This window comes from Sander vitreus, chromosome 10 (assembly GCF_031162955.1).
Source record: "Sander vitreus isolate 19-12246 chromosome 10, sanVit1, whole genome shotgun sequence".
Taxonomy (NCBI): Eukaryota; Metazoa; Chordata; class Actinopteri; order Perciformes; family Percidae; genus Sander; species Sander vitreus.
In genome coordinates, this window is record NC_135864.1 from 32309525 (window position 1) to 32328320 (window position 18796).

Below are 18796 nucleotides of genomic sequence, written 5' to 3' on the forward strand. Positions count from 1 at the left end.
ATTAGCATGAAAACAGATCCCAGAGAACGGTCGACTCGGTACACATATGTTATTAACCCCTAGGTTCATTTTACGCTGGAATTGTCCTTTAAATATGTTGATTTATTGCACACTAACTGCAAAAACAACATACTATAAACTTTAGTACATTCTACATGCTTGGTCACAGGGTTCTCCTGTATGTAAAGTCCCTGCTATTGTGGTAGAGCCAGTGTACGGTAGCCTGCTGTAAGTAGGTAAAAACCAGAACATGAACCAGCTTTGTGCTGATGACGCTAATAGCATTTTTGGCATCTAGTTATACACAGATTCCGAGAGAGAATAACATCATTAACAAAGCTACACAGGACACTGGAACACTATAATAACAGACAATATTATAATCACTATAATAGGAAAATCAGCCAACAAATTCTGCTGCACACCTAGATTATATTTGCTTCTAATAAATAACCAAAATTCTTGATTACTGATGAGTTTGGTAATGAGTCTATCGTCGAGGGACCCGGCTAGTAGAGGCTGCTTTTCTGCTTTGTTTGTAGGTACAAAGGAAATATGTGTGCATGTGTTCATTATCATGTCTAATCTATTTGCATGCATAAAACTAATTGCACCCACACTTGTTTGTTATTGTGACTTTGGCTGCGTTCACATACACTCAGGTGATCCTCAGACGGTCATGCATTTAGGCTGCGGCGGTGGGGGGAGCCGGGGAAAAGAAATTGAGCGGCCATCAGCGGAAAGACAGATTCAACTTTTGGAGAAACGCCACCCTACGTCACCCTGCGTTGGCCGGTCATGTAACTGGCGATTAGACTTTTCAGTCCGTTTCAAGATGTTGTGAGAGTCCCGTACAGTATACAGGAAACATCACTGCCTCTATCGCTGCCACAAGAAAGTTTTAAAACACTATGAGGGTTAAAAATGAAACACAAGCAGATTTTGTGTAATGGCCCTGACACACCAAGCCGATAATCGTCCGTCGGACAGTCTGGCGAGGTCAGTAACTCGTGTCTGTTTGGTGTGTTCGGTGCCGTCGTCCGTCAGAGGAGCCGTCGGCCTTCATTTTAGCCGACCTGTCTTGCTGGGTTGGAGGGCGGGCAGTTGGACTCACTCCACCAATCTGATTGGTGCAGTTTTTCATTTTTTGTATTACGTCTCGCGCACGCGCAGAACATACATTCAAGTCGGCGTCGCTTCGGTGTGTTCTGAGGCACTTTTTGGACCTCGGGGAGCCGACTGATCAGTCCGACTGCCTTTTCTGCCAACGGTCAGCCGTCAGGTTGGTGTGTCAGGGCCTTTACAGCTGACTGTTTCCTGCAACAACAAAGCACAGTCGCTCCGTCTCTTTTCTTTCTCGCTTTCTGCGTGAAATGAAGTTGCCTTCATGTGCAGGTGGTAATGTCGAGATCTATAAACGATCTGACGGAAAACAGTAATTGTGAAATACAAAGTCTACTTGTGCTACATTGGGGGGTTAAAGTACACAACAGGATGTCACACATTTAAGTGACACTCCCACAACCCTGCTGCAAATCGCCGGATCGCTTTCTTTGGTCTGAATGGGCCGTAAGTCACTAAATCTGGGCCTAATTGAAAATGTTGACAGCTTCAACACTGGTACCCTGCTCAGTGCCACTCTTCCTTTACCCTGTCATTTCACCCCCACACAGATTCCTTTTTCATTTGTTTTTAAATGCGTGACTGTCTCAGCGTCAACCAGTCTCTGTCTCTTTAAAGACCTCAGAAGCAAATCCTTAGTTTTTTTTTTTTATCCACATGTATTTTTATTTGAGTAGCTTTAACGTGGGCAGTTTTTTTTGCTCTCTTCTATCAGGTATCGTATGTACAGGAAGAGTCAGACTACAGGTTTTCCCTCCCTCATCACAATCTTCTCTGCTCCAAACTACCTGGATGTCTACAACAACAAAGGTCTGACACACACACACACACACACACACACACACACACACACACACACAATATGTACAACCAGAACTCACCGTAGAACAGAGAACATTTTAGCCATCTTCCCAATGGCTCGTATCTTGAGCACTGCAGTGAAGTTATTTTAGACTCAACATCATGTTATTATTCATCTAAGACTGAACAGGAACACTTCTAACATGATAGATGTAGATGAACATTAGTATAACTGTATGATTAACATGATGTTTGATAAATAATACTTGGGGAATATTATTGCCTACTATCTGACCGAAAAGGCTATAATGTGAGTGTGTGTGTGTGTGTGTGTGTGTGTGTGTGTGTGTGTGTGTCCAGCGGCGGTGCTAAAGTATGAGAACAATGTAATGAACATCCGTCAGTTCAACTGCTCTCCTCACCCCTACTGGCTGCCCAACTTCATGGACGTCTTCACCTGGTCGCTGCCTTTCGTGGGAGAAAAGGGTAGGCCTATCACACGCACGCACATAGGCTATCCTTTAGAACAGGGGTCTCCTTAAACTGAAAGAGAGACGCAGCAGGGACCCCCTATTACTAAAATGGTAAAAAAAAAAATAAAAAAAAATGAATTTGCATATGAAACTGGTCTGATTAAAAGAAAAACTCCTTCATGCTAATTGATGCTATCACTGATTCTAAACCTGATTTAAATCTGAACTAACTGGGGTTTTGGTGGACTTTCGTGCTCCAGCTCAGATCACCAGCATTTTCACTTACTGTATACATACTGTATGTACATCTCGTAAAAAGTTCTACAAAATAACAGCTGTCATGGATCAGTTTGCACATAACATAACATACTGTACAAAACATTGAGACAAAGAAGTCTAACCCTAATGCAAAAATCTAAATTATCTTTGTCAAATCACTGCAAATTATTTTCATAATACGATTCTGGCAACTGTAGCTAATGGCCCCTCTGTCAAAATAACACAGAGGGGCCACAAGTGTGCAACTGTATTCTTCTGACAAAGATGTGAATGGTCTTAGAGTTCAGTCTGGGCTGCTGAAGTCAGGCACAACCTAAATATTCTTGAATTCTAGCTTTGACACTATCTGTACAGTGATGAAAACGCAGGCATGTCTATGTCCCTGCTGGATCTCACCAATCGGCAAACACAGTTAAAGTAACACAACAGTAAGGGGTCATCTCTATACATTTCTTAGTTTTAAAGAAATATATGTTTTATGTACTTCACATGGTTCTAGTGCCACTACATAATATTCTCTAAAAATAGCAATTATATCATCTTAAAAGGTGTATAACCCCTACTTACAGGATTAGGGACTTTAGTCAGATTTGAGGCAGCAGTAGAGAGATGACAGGAAATGAGGGGAGAGAGAGAGATATGGAATGACATGCAACAAACGTCCCTAGTTGGGCACGAACCTTGGGGGGTGTTGCGGGTCACAGTTGCCGTCTTAAAGGAACACTCTGAGTTATTGGGACTTTGTCTTATTCCCCGTCTCCCCCAGAGTTAGATAAGTCCATACATACCCTTCTCATCTCCGTGCGTGTCGTAACTCTGTCTGACGCACCCACCGCTAGCCTAGCTTAGCACAGATCCTGGAGGTAACCGGCTCCATCTAGCCTAGCTTAGCACAGATCCTGGAGGTAACCGGCTCCATCTAGCCTACTGCTCCCAATAAGTGACAAAATAACGCCAACATGTTCTTATTTACATGTTGTGATTTGTATAGTCACAGCGTGTACAAATAACAAGGTCACATGAGACACAGCCATCTTCTAACCGTATACAAACTGGGAACTATATTCTCAGAAGGCGAAGCACTGCTACTTCTGCTACTTAGGCGGAGTGATTTGCACACAAGAATCCCCGTGGTGAGGAGCAGAGAGTAACAACGGTGCTTTTCAGGTGTTGCGCTAATCACTCCGACTACGACACGCACGGAGATGAGAAGGGTATGTATGGACTTATCTAACTCCTTTAACCCTTAGGAAACCAGTGTGCAACTATGTCCCTGATCGAGTGTGTGTGTGTGTGTGTGTGTGTGTGTGTGTGTGTGTGTGTGTGTGTCTCTGTCTGTGTGTCCTGCAGTGACTGAGATGCTGGTCAACGTCCTGAGTATCTGCTCAGACGACGAACTCATGAACGACGGAGAGGAGATCTTCGATGGTAAGAAACACTCGACACTGACATTAAAGCAATGCCATTCATAATATTACAAGAAAGTTTGTGTTCTTTCCCAGCCAGTGCAGCAGCAGCCAGGAAAGAGGTGATCAAAAACAAGATACGAGCCATTGGGAAGATGGCTAAAATGTTCTCTGTTCTACGGTGAGTTCTGGTTGTACATACTGTGTGTGTGTGTGTGTGTGTGTGTGTGTGTGTGTGTGCAGTATGCCCATAAGTACTGTATTTCCTTTAACCTTTGCAGAAATGTATTTAGAAGTCACCAGATGGTGGGGCAACATCTAGCTCACCCGGTAGAGTGTGCGCCCCATGTAGGCTGAGTCCTTGGCAGCGCCCTTGGTTCGAATTTGACCTGTCTCTTTGCTGCGTGTCATCCCCTTTCTCCCCCCCCTTTCCTATCTGCCTATAGTTGCGGGCCGTGTATTTTACACCTGGGCCTTCAGTACTATCCTACAGCAATTAAACCACCTTTGAATAACCTCACCATGACACTAGGACATTATCTTGTGGAATAAAGTGATTTAACACAAGGCTCAACACCTAGAGAGTTTCAATACACTACTGCAGAGACATGAATACACAGTGACTGAAGCCATCACTTTCGCTGCATCACATATAGTCAAAATGAATGTTATTAAAGAAAGAAACCCACAGCAACCGGTCACATTTACTCTATACGACGACCACAAAGCAAACAAAAACACAAATAAGACAATCAGTGATCAACAGGCTTCCACACAAATTTCAGCCAAGCTGCTGGGGCTCAACAACACACACGCCACCACGCACACACAAGGGCACAGCGGCCACACTCGCTCAAATCTTTAACACCGGCAGCAACTTTCTAAAGCAGGCAGTAATAGCTAGTAAAACCATTTTACTAAAATGCTGAAAAATCCATTAACCTTACCAAAAGCTGCTCATCATTTGAAGAAAAAGTATATCCACCTTTCTTTTATTAGAGAGTAGCAATGAAATGACGGTAATTGACTAGTATGAACGGACTTTGTAAAATACAAATTAATAAATATATATATTTTAGAAATGTATATATATATATATATATATTAGTATATATAAATAATTATAAACATCTAATTTTCTGATTCTGAGAAATCTTTTGGCCAGCAGAGAAGGCCTTGCTGGTCCTGACGGCCCACCTGTGGTCTATACTATCTAATAAAGAAAACCCCCCAAAAAAACAAGTCACCAGATCGTCACTTTTAACATTCAGTATTTCAATCCACAAGCATGTTTTTCTGTGTTTGCAGGTGCACAATAAGGGGAAGTGTGTAATTATCTGTAATGTTTCTCTTTTTATCCAAACACATCTGTCACACACACACACACACACACACACACACACACACACACACACACACACACACACACACACTGTCTCTGTCTGTCTCTCAGGGAGGAGAGTGAGAACGTGTTGACTCTGAAGGGACTGACCCCTACGGGCATGCTGCCCAGCGGAGTGCTGTCTGGGGGCAAACAGACCTTGCAGAGCGGTGAGTGTTTAACACACGCACACACACACACACACACACACACACACGCACACACACAAACACACACACACACAAAACACACTCTCAAACGAGAACCCTGGACACACAAACAGAAACAGAACTAAGACACACCCGAGTACACACAGACACAGTTTAAATATCTGCCTTGGACCATCCTCCGGATCCTTCCTGCTCTCTTTCCTATTCTCCTTCTCTGCTGTTCTCCTTTCATCCTCTCTGCCTCACTGACTCGCTCACTCTCTCCACCTCACCTCACTGCCACTGAGGATACTAACAGCCTGCTGGTTGTGTGTGTGTGTGTGTGTGTAAGAGAGAGCCTATGTGACATAGAAAGAGAGTTAGAGAATGAGAGAAAGGACAGACAGCCAAAGTGTATGTGTGAGCTAACACCAGCTACTGCTAACACCAGGTGCCATCTGAACCTGCCATGGTCTCACTGCTGCTCTGAGGGCCTCACATGACTAAAACCTGAAACATGTCTCTGAGTCACGCGTGCCCACTTTATCATGTATCTTTTCTGTTATCACAATTAAACATAACTTAAATGTGTACAACAGGGGACTATGTTGCATTTTCCAAACCCAGAATGTTAGGGGCATTTTTGCTACCAATTCATGATGATAAGTCGAGAGGCAGACAGGAAATGTGGGGAGGGAGAAACGCACATCACATGACCATTCGCTCTGCGGTTAAAAATCATGGCGAAAAAGTAAGACCAGGGATTTATTTGGTTGGACCGACGACGAGGTGGAACTGTTACTGAAAGATTATAAGCCAGTGGCGGTTCGAGACCATTTCAAATGGAGGGGCCAGGCTGGGGCCACATGTGATTTTAGGAGTACCAACTATATTAAGCACAAGTGTTACATACCAACCAACAACCCTCCATAGATTTGGTTCTACAAAAGACTAACAATACACATATAACAATAAACACAAGAATACTCATTCAAACACAGTATTAACCTACATTTTATTTATCACTGCACATGAACAGTATCCCCTCTTTGGGGATAATGGTGAGGTTAAAAATGTATGAAAATATTTGTCACAGTTAGGCGAGCCAGAGGGGGATCAAGACTTAATATTATGTGGGCACTGGCCACTGTTGCCCCCCCCAGACCGCCCCTGATGAACACCTATCTAACCAATAAAAATGACGTGCAGCGTTTCCAAAGGTCTCTGTTTGTGCCCATCCAGACTACAAGGCCAAAAATGTGGCAGCAGTGTTTCTAAATGTCTACGTTTTAGGGCCTCGAAAACACCCACAAAGATAATATAATGAATAGCCGTAAATGCGGGATGGCGCCCATACATAATGCCTATATACAGGGTCCAGAAATTTTAGCTACGCCCCTGGACTCAAGGAGTAAACATAGCCTTAGCCCCAATGGCATCATGCCGTCCCTTATCATACAAATGTTTTTAGCAATATATCTCAATGCAGGTTACACTTTGATCTGTTTTATTTTCTGTGTACTTTCTTTTGTGGTTAAATATGTTTTTAATTTCTTTGGTGTTGGCCCAATCCGAGTAGCCAGCGTTATTTTGACAACATTTAACTGAGATTTGAAGGCCCTTTTGTGAGGCCCGGTCGCCCTTGTGACACGATTGCATTTACATTTACGCGCAACTGCACAGAAGCATGTTTCAGCCTTCACTTCCTTTCTTCTCTTTTTCCTCTTTCTTTCTTTGTACTTCATCTTTTCTCTCCCGGACTCTGTCATCTTCTCTCTCTTCCTGTCCTTTTTTTCTCTTCTCCTTTTCTCTTTGCCCATCCTTCAGCTACCATTGAGGCCATTGAAGCCATCGAGACAGTTAAGGACGATGAAGGTAAAATCCCACTCATTTCACTGTGTGCGTGTGTGTGTGTGTGTGTGTGTGTGTGTGTGTGTGTGCGCTCATGGGCGTGTGTGTGCAGCATGACTGCGCTCTCAGCCACCCATGTTCATAAGGTCATAGATTTTCTTTACCCACGATGCACTGAGCTCTTCTAACCACATCAGCGCTCACAAAAAAGCCTAGAAGCGTTGCACGCTGAAGCCACCACATTAAAACACACAACACAAAAAAACATCAACACACATTTCTCTTTCCTTCTCTTGGGAAACAGGAAACGCCACTAAACCTTCTCTCCCAACACAAACATGTATTAACATCCTATTCAGATCCAACACATACTGCACACACACTTCTCTGCCAGGTTCTTCCGTGATACTGGACAGGTTGTGATCATGGTATTTGTGTTAGTGTAATATACGTATACTGTGTAGACAAGCTTTGTTATTACTCGTCACACACAGTCTTTTGCGTTTGTACCTTTTGTACTGTCCTGAACTACAGTCCATAATTTGTTTAAGCAAAATGAATTATGGGTTAGCTCTTGTGTTATGTTTTTCGGTTGTGTAATGTTATTTGTAGCTGGGTGTTAGGTGTCTGCTTATAGCAGTAGCATATATGTGAGTAGCTGCATGTATGCAAAGGTAACGTGACAGTAGCTGTTGTTCAAAAGCGGCAGTGATCTCTGCTCAGAGTCCTCATCAGCACAGGAGCACCTGAGACACAGAGACTGCTCATGTCAAAGCTTCATCTTTTATTCATTTCGGTGAAATTAATTCGGATGACAAATGCCATTATAAGTGGTACCCCTAATTCTTCTGTATCTGCTTTTATGTGGTAGCCTGGTTGACACCAGACCCTTCTCAGTTGTAACTGAGAGTGGGTCTGGGCAAGGTTCATTCGCAGCCCATTTCCAAAGGGGCGTCACCAACGGACGCCGCTCAAATGCCTCTGGGCGCAATTGGATAGTCCTTCAACCAATCAGACCAACTATCCGGGTGACGTAGCAGCGACAGCGGCATCAACGGGTTGCTGCGCTTTGGTGGCCGTCAAGTTGAATGTAAACAAAAAGATGCTCGCCGTCGCTGCGCTATCGTCATCTTGTAAAGCCCACCTCAACGGTTGTGATTGGTGTAAAGCCCGCCTCAACGGTTGTGATTGGTGTAAAGCCCGCCTCAACGGTTGTGATTGGTGTAAAGCCCGCCTCAACGGTTGTGGTTGGTGTAAAGCCCGCCTCAACGGTTGTGATTGGTGTAAAGCCCACCTCAACGGTTGTGATTGGTGTAAAGCCCGCCTCAACGGTTGTGGTTGGTGCCTCGATTTGAAAAAATTGGAAATGGGCTTGAATGGGCTCTTGGCCAGACGGACTTGCAGAGCAAATCTCAAATTTGCCAGAAGTTCGTCAAGGTTTTCCCAGGCTAGTTATGTGGTCCACTTTGAGTCTAATTTAAAGAGGCACCCCTGCGATTTGTTATTGCCCTTCCATAAATTGGGGTACTCAAAGGAGACTAAAGCAATAGAGCTAGGCATTTCCTGACTTTAAAGCCCTAGTTTGGGTCCGGCTCCAAAAAGAGCTGTCAAACACATGTAAAGATGGAGGGTTGTGGTTTTACGGGAAATCACTGTGCCAAGAAAAAGTTCCAGCATGTAACTTTGTAAAACCACGACTTTTTTATGGATCAAACAAACGTGATACAAAGGCCCAATCCCAAAGTCCGGACTCACAGACTCACGGACTTTGGTGCGCGTTCTCGGGGCTTAGGGTTGTCCCAATGTCGAATTTCAAAGGGCGTGAGGGTTTGAGTTCACACTTGCCGAGCCCTTTCCGTGAGTCGATGCAGACTTCACCAAAGGGAGTTACCCACAATTCAAAGCGTTGTGACGTTTACCGTGGAGACCATAGGGAAATCCGGAACTTACAAAGGTAAACAACAGCACGACACACGACCACGAAACACAGGCCAACCTGTTGTCCAGCTTGTAAAACAAGAGTTTGAAAAAATTTGGAATCAGGCAGCCGTCTCCTGGGCCTCGGCCGTGTGGAAAGCAACAAACTTAAAATGAAAATTCCCAAACCGGCAAGTGTCAGCAACATCTTTGTTATTAAATGTCGCCAAGGTAACGTGATCTCGTGAAGTGCTGTCCCAATCCCATTTATACCTATCTGAGCCCATGTGGCCTCACACACTCACTCACTGAGCACCTGAGATCAATTAAGTCTGTGAGTCTTCAGTCCTTAGTCCTCAGGGCTCACTTTGGGATTGGGCCAATGTGTTAATTTGTGAGCTTCAGAGGTGCTTGTAGGTGGACTTTAGGCCAGGCTAGCTGTGTCCCTGTTTCCAGTCTTGAGGCTAAGCTAAGCTGACGGCATGCCGGCGCTTGCTTCACCTTAACCATACAGACATAAGAGACTTATCTAACTCTCTGCAAATAAGTGTATTTCCTAAATTGTTGAACTATTCCTTTAAACATTTGTAGTGCCCATACCAAGATAACCTTGATGACATGATAAACTGACCTGCATGTGTAGAATCGGCGGAGTTCCCCTTTAAGGAATCGTTTGAGTGCACCAGCACGTTATTCATTAAACTCGCTGAGGAAGAGGAGTTGAGACAAAGCTCATTAAATAACAAATAAAAAGACAAATTTGCTAAAAATCTAACCAAACTACAAATATGATGAACTACGTTCACACTGCAAGTTTTAATGCTTAATTCAGATTTTTTGTTTGGCTGTTGACATGACCTTTTAAAACGTGGCCTATATCAGATTCCAGTGTGAACTGTTTGCGGTTTCGAACTGACCCGCATGTGCAAATGACATCAGACGCAGTACGCTGTTGCACTAAAGTTAGGGAGGTTATGGAGGAAGTAAGCATTTTCGCTTTTATTTCAAAATGTTTGTGTAATGGCAGCCGTAACATTAATGAGCAGGTGCTGAGGAGGAGAGGAATGAAGCGAAAGAGAGACAAATGGACTATTTTGGCCTTTTGTGGGGTTATGGCTGCAAATTCACTATAGAGTTCTGTGTGTCTATTTTTTTCAAAGACGCAGCGGTTACGGTATGATCCTTCTAGTTTTGATTTAATTGAAGTAGATCCCCGTACACTAATTAGGTCTAACACCTCACTCTCCCTCCATTGACTTGCTCCATCACTGTTCTCCATGTTGTAGGCCTAGTCAAGTTTTTAATGTTACTGTCTGTGTCTAGGGCTAACTCCCACCGGCGCATATATGTGACAAATGTCGATGTAGATTGACGTGGAAGTCGCATCAAATCCGCCTCGGTTGTTCACACTGCGACCGCATTGAAAACGAAATCAGACCTGGGTCTGATTCAAGACCATATATGGAAGTGGTCTAAATCTGATTTGAAAAAATATGATCTGGGCAAGATTTGAGTATTCACACTACTTCTGAAGAAGTCTGACTTGGTCATTTGACCCCAAAAAAAAAAATCTGATTTGGGCCACTTTTGCCTGCAGTCTGAACATAGCCTTAGACATTAAGTTCAAAAGAATCAACCTGACACGTGGAAAACAGGACACTGGACTTTTGACTACGTCCAGACTGCAGGCAAAAGTGGCCCAAATCAGATTTTTTCAAATCAGATTCAGGCCACTTCCATATGTTGTCCTGAATCAGACCCAGATCTGATTTTTTTCAATGCGGCCGCAGTGTGAACAACCAAGGCGGATTTGATGCGACTTTTACCTCAATAACCCTTGCTGCGCCCTCTCTCTCCGCGGGGAGGGGAGGGGCGGGGCCCCCTGCTCCCAGTGCAGCTGTCAACCTGGGCGGACTGTCCTCAGTGCGCCCCAACCGCGTCGCGTCACCAGGGTGGGGATTGGTAACGTAAAAAAGGCAATGTCGGCAACCCACCTGACCTGTCTTGAAACACGGACCAAGGAGATTTTTTTATTTATTTTTTTATTCACAATTTAACACACAAAAACTAAACACTAAACATACAAGACATACAAGACATACTCCAAAACACAACCACATACAAAAAAATAAAAATAAAAATCCTACGCTACCACAGTCTGTGGGTTATCCATTATTCAATGTGAATTCATCATTTTATAGTCTTTATATATAATAAAGACTATAAGCACAATATAATTCAGTACCATGTGGATAAGAAATCTTGCAATCTTGAATGCCGTTTACTTGTAATTTGTTCAATGGGTAACAAGTCTATTATCTGCTCCAGCCATTGATCCAATGTGGGTCCTGACTAGGAAATCCATGTAGTAAGTATACATTTTTTGGCAAAGTAGGAAAACATTGTAAACACACATTTTCGTGTATAGGGAAACTTATTTTCCACATCATAATTCAACAAATATAACATAGGGCATAACTCACTGATAGGGCATAACTCAAAAGTACAGTTACACATATCTTGAATTGCTTTATGAATCTTCTCCCAAAAGGAATAAACAGCTTTACAATACCAAAATAAATGCATGAATGTTCCTAATTCAGTTCCACATTTCCTACACATAGGAGAATTTATATGGTCAAACTTATTAAGTTTCACTGGAGTTATATAGTATTTATACAGAAATTTATAATTAGTTTCCTTAACTTTAATGTTTATAGTTAAAGGTGAGGTCAATTCCGTACACAGAATTAGCCATTCTTTTTCACTAAACTTCTTTTTAAGCTCTAATTCCCAATTTGTTCTCAAAGAAGAAAAAGAAGTCTGGGAACTTTCAGACAAAATTCTATACAGTGTAAGTGTATATCTTACACTTAAGCGAAGTAGCAGAAATAATGAATTGTTCCAGCTCAGTGGGGTAGAATCTAAGTTTTCCCTTTTTATATAAAGATACAATGATGTGACGAACCTGCAAGTATTTAAAGAAATTTGTTCTAGGAATTTGATATTCTGCACAAATAGCAGTAAAGGATTTAACGGACTCAGAGTCTTCATCAAACATATCTGAAAAAGTTTTCAAATCATGAAGTGACCAATTTCGAAAGTCAGTTTGAGAGATTAAATGCAATAGGAGAGTTTCTGCTTATATGACCTTCTGTGTTCAGATACCTATTACAGGCCTGCCAAGCTTTCAATGTGGCTTGTAAAGGGGAGAACCCCTCTACATTCATCAGGGACTGCAGTTTGTTAACATAAAGTATTGTTGTGATCTCCAATGGATAGCATGTTAGTGATTCCAGTGCTACCCAAAGAGAACTAGTTCCCAACTTCCAACTTATAATATTTCTAACTTGGCAAGCCCAGTAGTACCATAAAAAATGTGAAAGTCCTAACCCCCCTTTTAAACATGATTTTGTTAAAGTGGACAGCTTAATCCTTGCGGTCTTGTTGTTCCATATACATTTTGTTAAACATCTATTAATTAACTTAAAAAAAGAAAAGGTGGTATAACATGGCAACATATTAAAAGCATAAATAAACTTAGGGAGTATACTCATTTTAATGACATTCATTTTCCCAATAGACCAAGAGACAGTGGGAGAGCAGACCAAGTCTGAAGTTTCTTTTTGCATTCCTCCAGCAAAGGGTTATAGTTTCCCTTGAATAGTTTATCCAAAGTGGGTGTCACTTGTACTCCAAGATATTTAAAACCATATACTGACCAAGAGACGGGGCATTCTCTCTTAACATTTTCCTCATTTGGAATGTTAAGAGGGCAAGCAATTGATTTGTGTAAGTTAACCTTATACCCTGAAGTCTTAGAAAATGTTTGAATATCTGCCATAACATGGCACAAAGTTGACATAGGTTCAGTAACAAATAATAAAGTATCATCGGCATAAAGAGAAATTTTGTGATGTTGTGTGCCTGCGGTCACTCCCTTTATCATAGGATTAATTCTGATCATCTCAGCAAACGGTTCTAAAGCAATAAATAATAAGAGGGAAGGGAGAGAGGGCAGCCTTGCCTGGTACCTCTTCCTAAGTGCACTGGGGGGGATTCCACATTGTTAGTACAGACAGTTGCATTTGGAGTGTCATATAATGCTTTAATCCATTCAATGAAATTGTAGCCTAATTTAAATGTATCTAGTACTAAAAAAAGAAAATCCCATTCTAAGTAGTCAAACGCCTTCTCAGCATCGAGAGATATTAATAATGAAGGTGTTTTTTCCTGGTTCAGATAATGTATGATGTTTAACAGTCGTCTAGTATTATCAGATGAGTGACGGCCTTTAATGAATCCAGTTTGATCTAAATGTATTAATTTTGGAAGAATTAATTCTAATCTCTTCGATAACAGTTTTGTAATAATTTTACAACGCGCGCCCGAGTCAGAGGGTCGCCCCGTGGCGCAATGAAAGTGAGGGCCGGCGCGCGCCGCCTGAGGTGGGATCCCGGTCCCTCGGGGTCGGGCGCACCACCGGCCTGTCTCGCCCGCACCGTCGATGAGGTGGAGCATGAGCACGTAGCGGTCCTGACGTGCAAATCGGTCGCCCAGTCACACAGACCTCTATAGTGAATTTGCAGCCATAACCCCACAAAAGGCCAAAATAGCCAGTTTGTCTCTCTTTCTCTTCATTCTTCTCCTCCTCAGCACCTGCTCATTAATGTTACGGCTGCCATTATACAAACATTTTGAAATAAAAGCGAAAATGCTGACTTCCTCCATCACCTCCCTAACTTTAGTGCAACAGTGTGCTGCGTCTGATGTCATTGTTAATGTTCTTTTGCGCATGTGGGTCATTTCAAAACCGCAAACAGTTCACACTGGAATCTGATATAGGCCACGTTTTAAAAGGTAATGTGAACAGCCAAACAAAAAATCGGCTCTGAGCAAAAAAATCTGAATTAGGCATTAAGACTTGCGGTGTGAACGTAGCCTTTGTCCTTGTCCTGGTTTACAAAATGTAATAGGAAGGTGGTGACCTCCAAAACAAATGGCTGACTGTCAAAACCTCTTCACAGGGGCGAAACGTGCTTTAAGGACTTCTGAACGACCGCTTCTGTGCAGCTGTGCTGTGTTCCATACTCTGTGTCTCATAATGTCTTATCCACCACAAGTCTCAGACTACTGATCTAGGATCAATGTCACGTTCACCGTGAGACAGGAGGTCAAAGTCCTCCTAGCTCAGCATTCAGACAATAGATCAACACTTGTTGATGTGTGTAGATATTGTCTGTAGCATAAATGACAGAACCTTGTTCATCCAAACCCAAAATGCTCCTCTGCTAAAGGATCACAATCAGGGTCCAAACTATTGAAATGCCCTTCATAAATGAATAAAATTTGGTTTGGAATCTTCAATCCATTTCAGTGCTCTGAATATTACCTTCAAAGTTCCCATGGGGTTTGGATACACAAGATTCTACTTAATGTCTTGTTAAATATTAACTCTGTCTGCCTGTATGTATGTTTTTGTGGCTTGTGTGTGTGTGTGTGTGTGTGTGTGTGTGTGTGTGTGTGTGTGTGCGTGTGCCTGTGTGTGCCTGCCTGCGGGCCTGCATCCGTGCGTGCGTGCGTGTGTGTGTGCGTGTGTGTGTGCGTGTGTGTGTGTGTGTGTGTGTGTGTGTGTGCCTGTGTCCGCAGCCATCCGAGGCTTCTCTCCGCAGCATCGGATCAGCAGCTTCGAGGAGGCTAAAGGTCTGGATCGGATCAACGAGAGGATGCCTCCGCGACGCGACGGCGTCAACAGCGTGGGCCTGTCAATGGGCCGCATGAACATGGGAGAGCCCAATGGGGCCGACAGCAACAGCAATATACAGTGATGGACAAACACTCCTACTACGTGCCCAGACACATACCCACAGTTACAACAACTCTGATATGGTACCATATTTATAGATACGTGTACATAGGCATATAAACACATGTAAAACACACACACACACACACACACAGAACACACACACACAGTATCTCACACACACACACACACACACACACACGATTACCTACCCCATTCCCCGTCAGCTGTATGTAAAGGCATGAGCGTACCCGGACTTTACCACCAAAGGCTGATTCTCTATACTGAACTGATCGGCCCTATATAGAGAACTACAACTCCCATGTACTTGCACAACAACCGGAAAGAAACTACAAAAACACTCCTCATGCAAAACAGGAGGAGCTGCTGTTCACCGTGTATGTTGGATGACCAGTGGGTTGACAGTGTCAGCATGACGTGGCTGTGTCGGTGGTGTGTGTTGTGTCGGTGGGGGGGGGGTGTTGGGTTATCTTTCCTGTTTGCATCCTAAAACAGGAAGGGGAAGCAAACTTCGATAGCGATAGGTTGATTTTATAGAGTTGTGGATTTGCCTGCCTGCGTGCGTGCACATGCTTCGACATATAAATGTCCGTGCAGTTATATTTGAAAGTGTGTTTTCGTTTGCAAACACGAGCTGAACTCGCCTCGCCCGGGCAACAGCGAGAAAATGTTTGATGTGTGGTGTGGTATCTGTTGCCAAGAGATATGTGGAGATAATCTCATCTGCAGTCTAATCTGAGCCCTCGCTGTCCTTTTCTTCTCCAGAGGAGATTCCCGTTTGCTTTTGTAGCACTACACTGTATACCTATTCTCCACTTGAAGTCAAGTGGAGGTCTCCCCCCGCCCCCCACCAGTAAGCTCTCGGGTCTGGATCAGATGTGAAGCGAGTGTTTCTCCCCACATGTTGCGTGTAAATAGGGTTTTATTGCAAATGTGATGCATACGGTCACAAGATGCAAGATGCAGTATAGCGGACGTAGAATGCTTTGTGTATGTGAGGGAGCCAGTGGGAGTTTAAATGTGAAGTCATACTCTATTCATTCTCTTTCTACATCCTGCTTTCTTCCCTGTGTTGCTGTCTGCTGTCAAACAGCAGTGATAGCTGGGAATCCCCGGCCTAAAAAGCAGGACATAATATTTCACAGAGGAAACAGACTCTTCTGGTTAAGGAAGCAGCCAAAACAACAAGAAAAGGTTCTTTGTAAAGCATTTATATTAACGCATCAGTGCATGCAGAGTTAAGTTCTTTGATAATAATGTGAAGATTATATTTGTGCTCTGTGTTTCACTATGGTAGAGGTTTTTTCTTTTTCTTTTTCTGGCTATTATAAATGAACTGAGGAATAATGAATACTTTATTTTGTACATAATGTTAATTTAATTTATTTTTTTGTATTATTTCTGTGTTATATTCAGTTTTTTTCACTTTTTTTTTTTTTCTCCCTTTTTTCGCGACCTGTGTTTTTGTGTTTCTTTCGACGCTGTACAGAATGACAGTACACTTCTATTCAAAGTGTCAAGTCCACGTTCTCTCCTCTCTTCTTTGTCGGTGTACAGGAGTTGTTTTTAACGATAAATATGAATAACGATAAAAACTAATATTAAACTAGCATTGATGACTGACCATACCTACAGAATATACAGAGGCACAGGCATTCAGGCAGCCAAAAGCATGATTGCATGGTTAAAATTTTGAAAATGTTTCAAGCAAAAAGCAGCAAGACACATTTTAACAGAAGAGCTGGTTTGTTGCAATTTAAAGGAAAAAAGTGTACTCTCTCTGATCATAATTCTTGATGATTCCTCTTGTTATTTGATGATATTTATGATTCTATGATTATTATGATTCTATTTATTATGGACATTCTTAATATTTAAGCTCTCTCTCTCTCTATCTGCTGGTTGCTCTTCATGTTGCGTTGCTCCTCGGTTGATCTTGTGCTTCTTTGGGAGAGGTGAACTCCCCCGGGAGACCCTGTGCCATAGAAAATGTGCCACGGTTCTCTCTCTCTCTCTCTCTCTCTCTCTCTCTCTCTCTCTCTCTCTCGACTCCCCAGTCACTAACACTGTAAGCATGCCCCATGGGACGATCCACTTTTTTACTCTTGAATAAAATATGCATGAACCTTTGGTATGGATACCGAACCTTTATTTCGTTTTCGTTCATTTGTGTCGTATGGACACACACACACACACACACACACACACACACACACAGCAGATGTTGGCGCAACGGTGGCTCAGTGCTGCCTCCCTGGCACTGAGTCCTGGGTTTTATTCCCGGTCTGTGTGTGGAGTTTGCATGTTCTCCCCGTGTTGGCGTGGGTATCCTCTGGGTGTGCCGGTTTCTTCCCACCTTAAAGACATGCATGCTAGGTAACTCCTGCTGTTGCCTTGAAGTGGGCACTGGAGTTGGTCCCTGGGCGCCAGACTATGGCTGACCACTGCGCCTCATTAGTTAGGATGGGTTAAATGCAGAGGAAACACTCCTCTGCATTTGTAAATGTACTTGCCAAATAAAGGAAATTTTATATACATTTTATATTATCTAAATATTCTAATATTATATTATACTATACAAATGAGATCCGCCCTGGAGATAGCAAGGGATGCCTTATCAAAGCCAGTCAAACTGACTGGACCTGCTCTACAGTTACACTGCAGTAAGTGACTTTTGCTGTCTTCCTCGAGCAGTGGGAGGTAGTTACAGTTACTGGTTTGACAGGATTGATGCAAAACATACCAAATAGAAGAGTAATTAGATGAATTACGGGATATGTCAGCGGTGAGAGGGAGTAACGTTCTCTTTCATTATATAGTTTCCCTAAGGTGAAACATGACAAATACTGTGTAATATTTACAGATGGGTGACAGGAAACACCTGAATAAATGCTTCCATACAGAGCAAGAGGGGTAACTAAATAGTACATCATATACAGTATATGCTAATGGGGTATGAAAATGGTTAATTACCGGTCTCACTGTAGCCCATAGAATAGCAGGTAGAATTTTCGAAACACTGAGCTTTAAACATGACAATCCCCCAGCATAACCCCACGCACCTAAGACATATATACATATATATATATATATATATATATATATATATATATATATATATATATATACGTATATATATACATATATATATACGATATATATACATATATATATATATATATATATATATACATATATATATATGTATATATATATATATATATATATATATATATATATATACATATATATATATATATATATATATATATATATACATATATATATATATATATGCTTCCCGAGACTATTTAGCAGAGCCAGACAGTTTTGATTGGTTTATGGTTTTTTGTCAAAAAAATCGTAATCGATACCACCCACGATAGGCACGTAGCCAACGTTGTATGACACGTTACGACAAAGTGTTCATGGGAAATGTAGGATTAGTACTACAAGCAGTGATGCCAGATAAAGATTACGTTTCCAAGCCAAAGACACACAAAACTGCCCACATTTCTTGGCGCACAACAGACCAATCTGGAAACATTTCTGCAGTCGAACGATTCATCACCATCAGCCAAATTGGCTAG

General features: G+C 42.3%; 1 protein-coding gene across 2 annotated transcripts in view; it reads left to right on the plus strand.

Annotated features, from left to right (window-relative positions):
• The window catches only part of ppp3cb (protein phosphatase 3, catalytic subunit, beta isozyme), a 57392-nt gene extending 40035 nt beyond the window's left edge, over window positions 1–17357 (plus strand). For both annotated transcript variants that reach the window (XM_078261170.1, XM_078261171.1), the window contains exons 8-13: window positions 1838–1932; window positions 2284–2409; window positions 4026–4103; window positions 4178–4262; window positions 5535–5632; window positions 15029–17357. In XM_078261170.1, the coding sequence (XP_078117296.1) occupies window positions 1838–1932; window positions 2284–2409; window positions 4026–4103; window positions 4178–4262; window positions 5535–5632; window positions 15029–15207 (661 nt within the window). In that variant the 3' untranslated portion in view covers window positions 15208–17357. The remainder of the gene's footprint in view (window positions 1–1837; window positions 1933–2283; window positions 2410–4025; window positions 4104–4177; window positions 4263–5534; window positions 5633–15028) is intronic.
• The last annotated feature ends 1439 nt before the right edge of the window (window positions 17358–18796 follow it).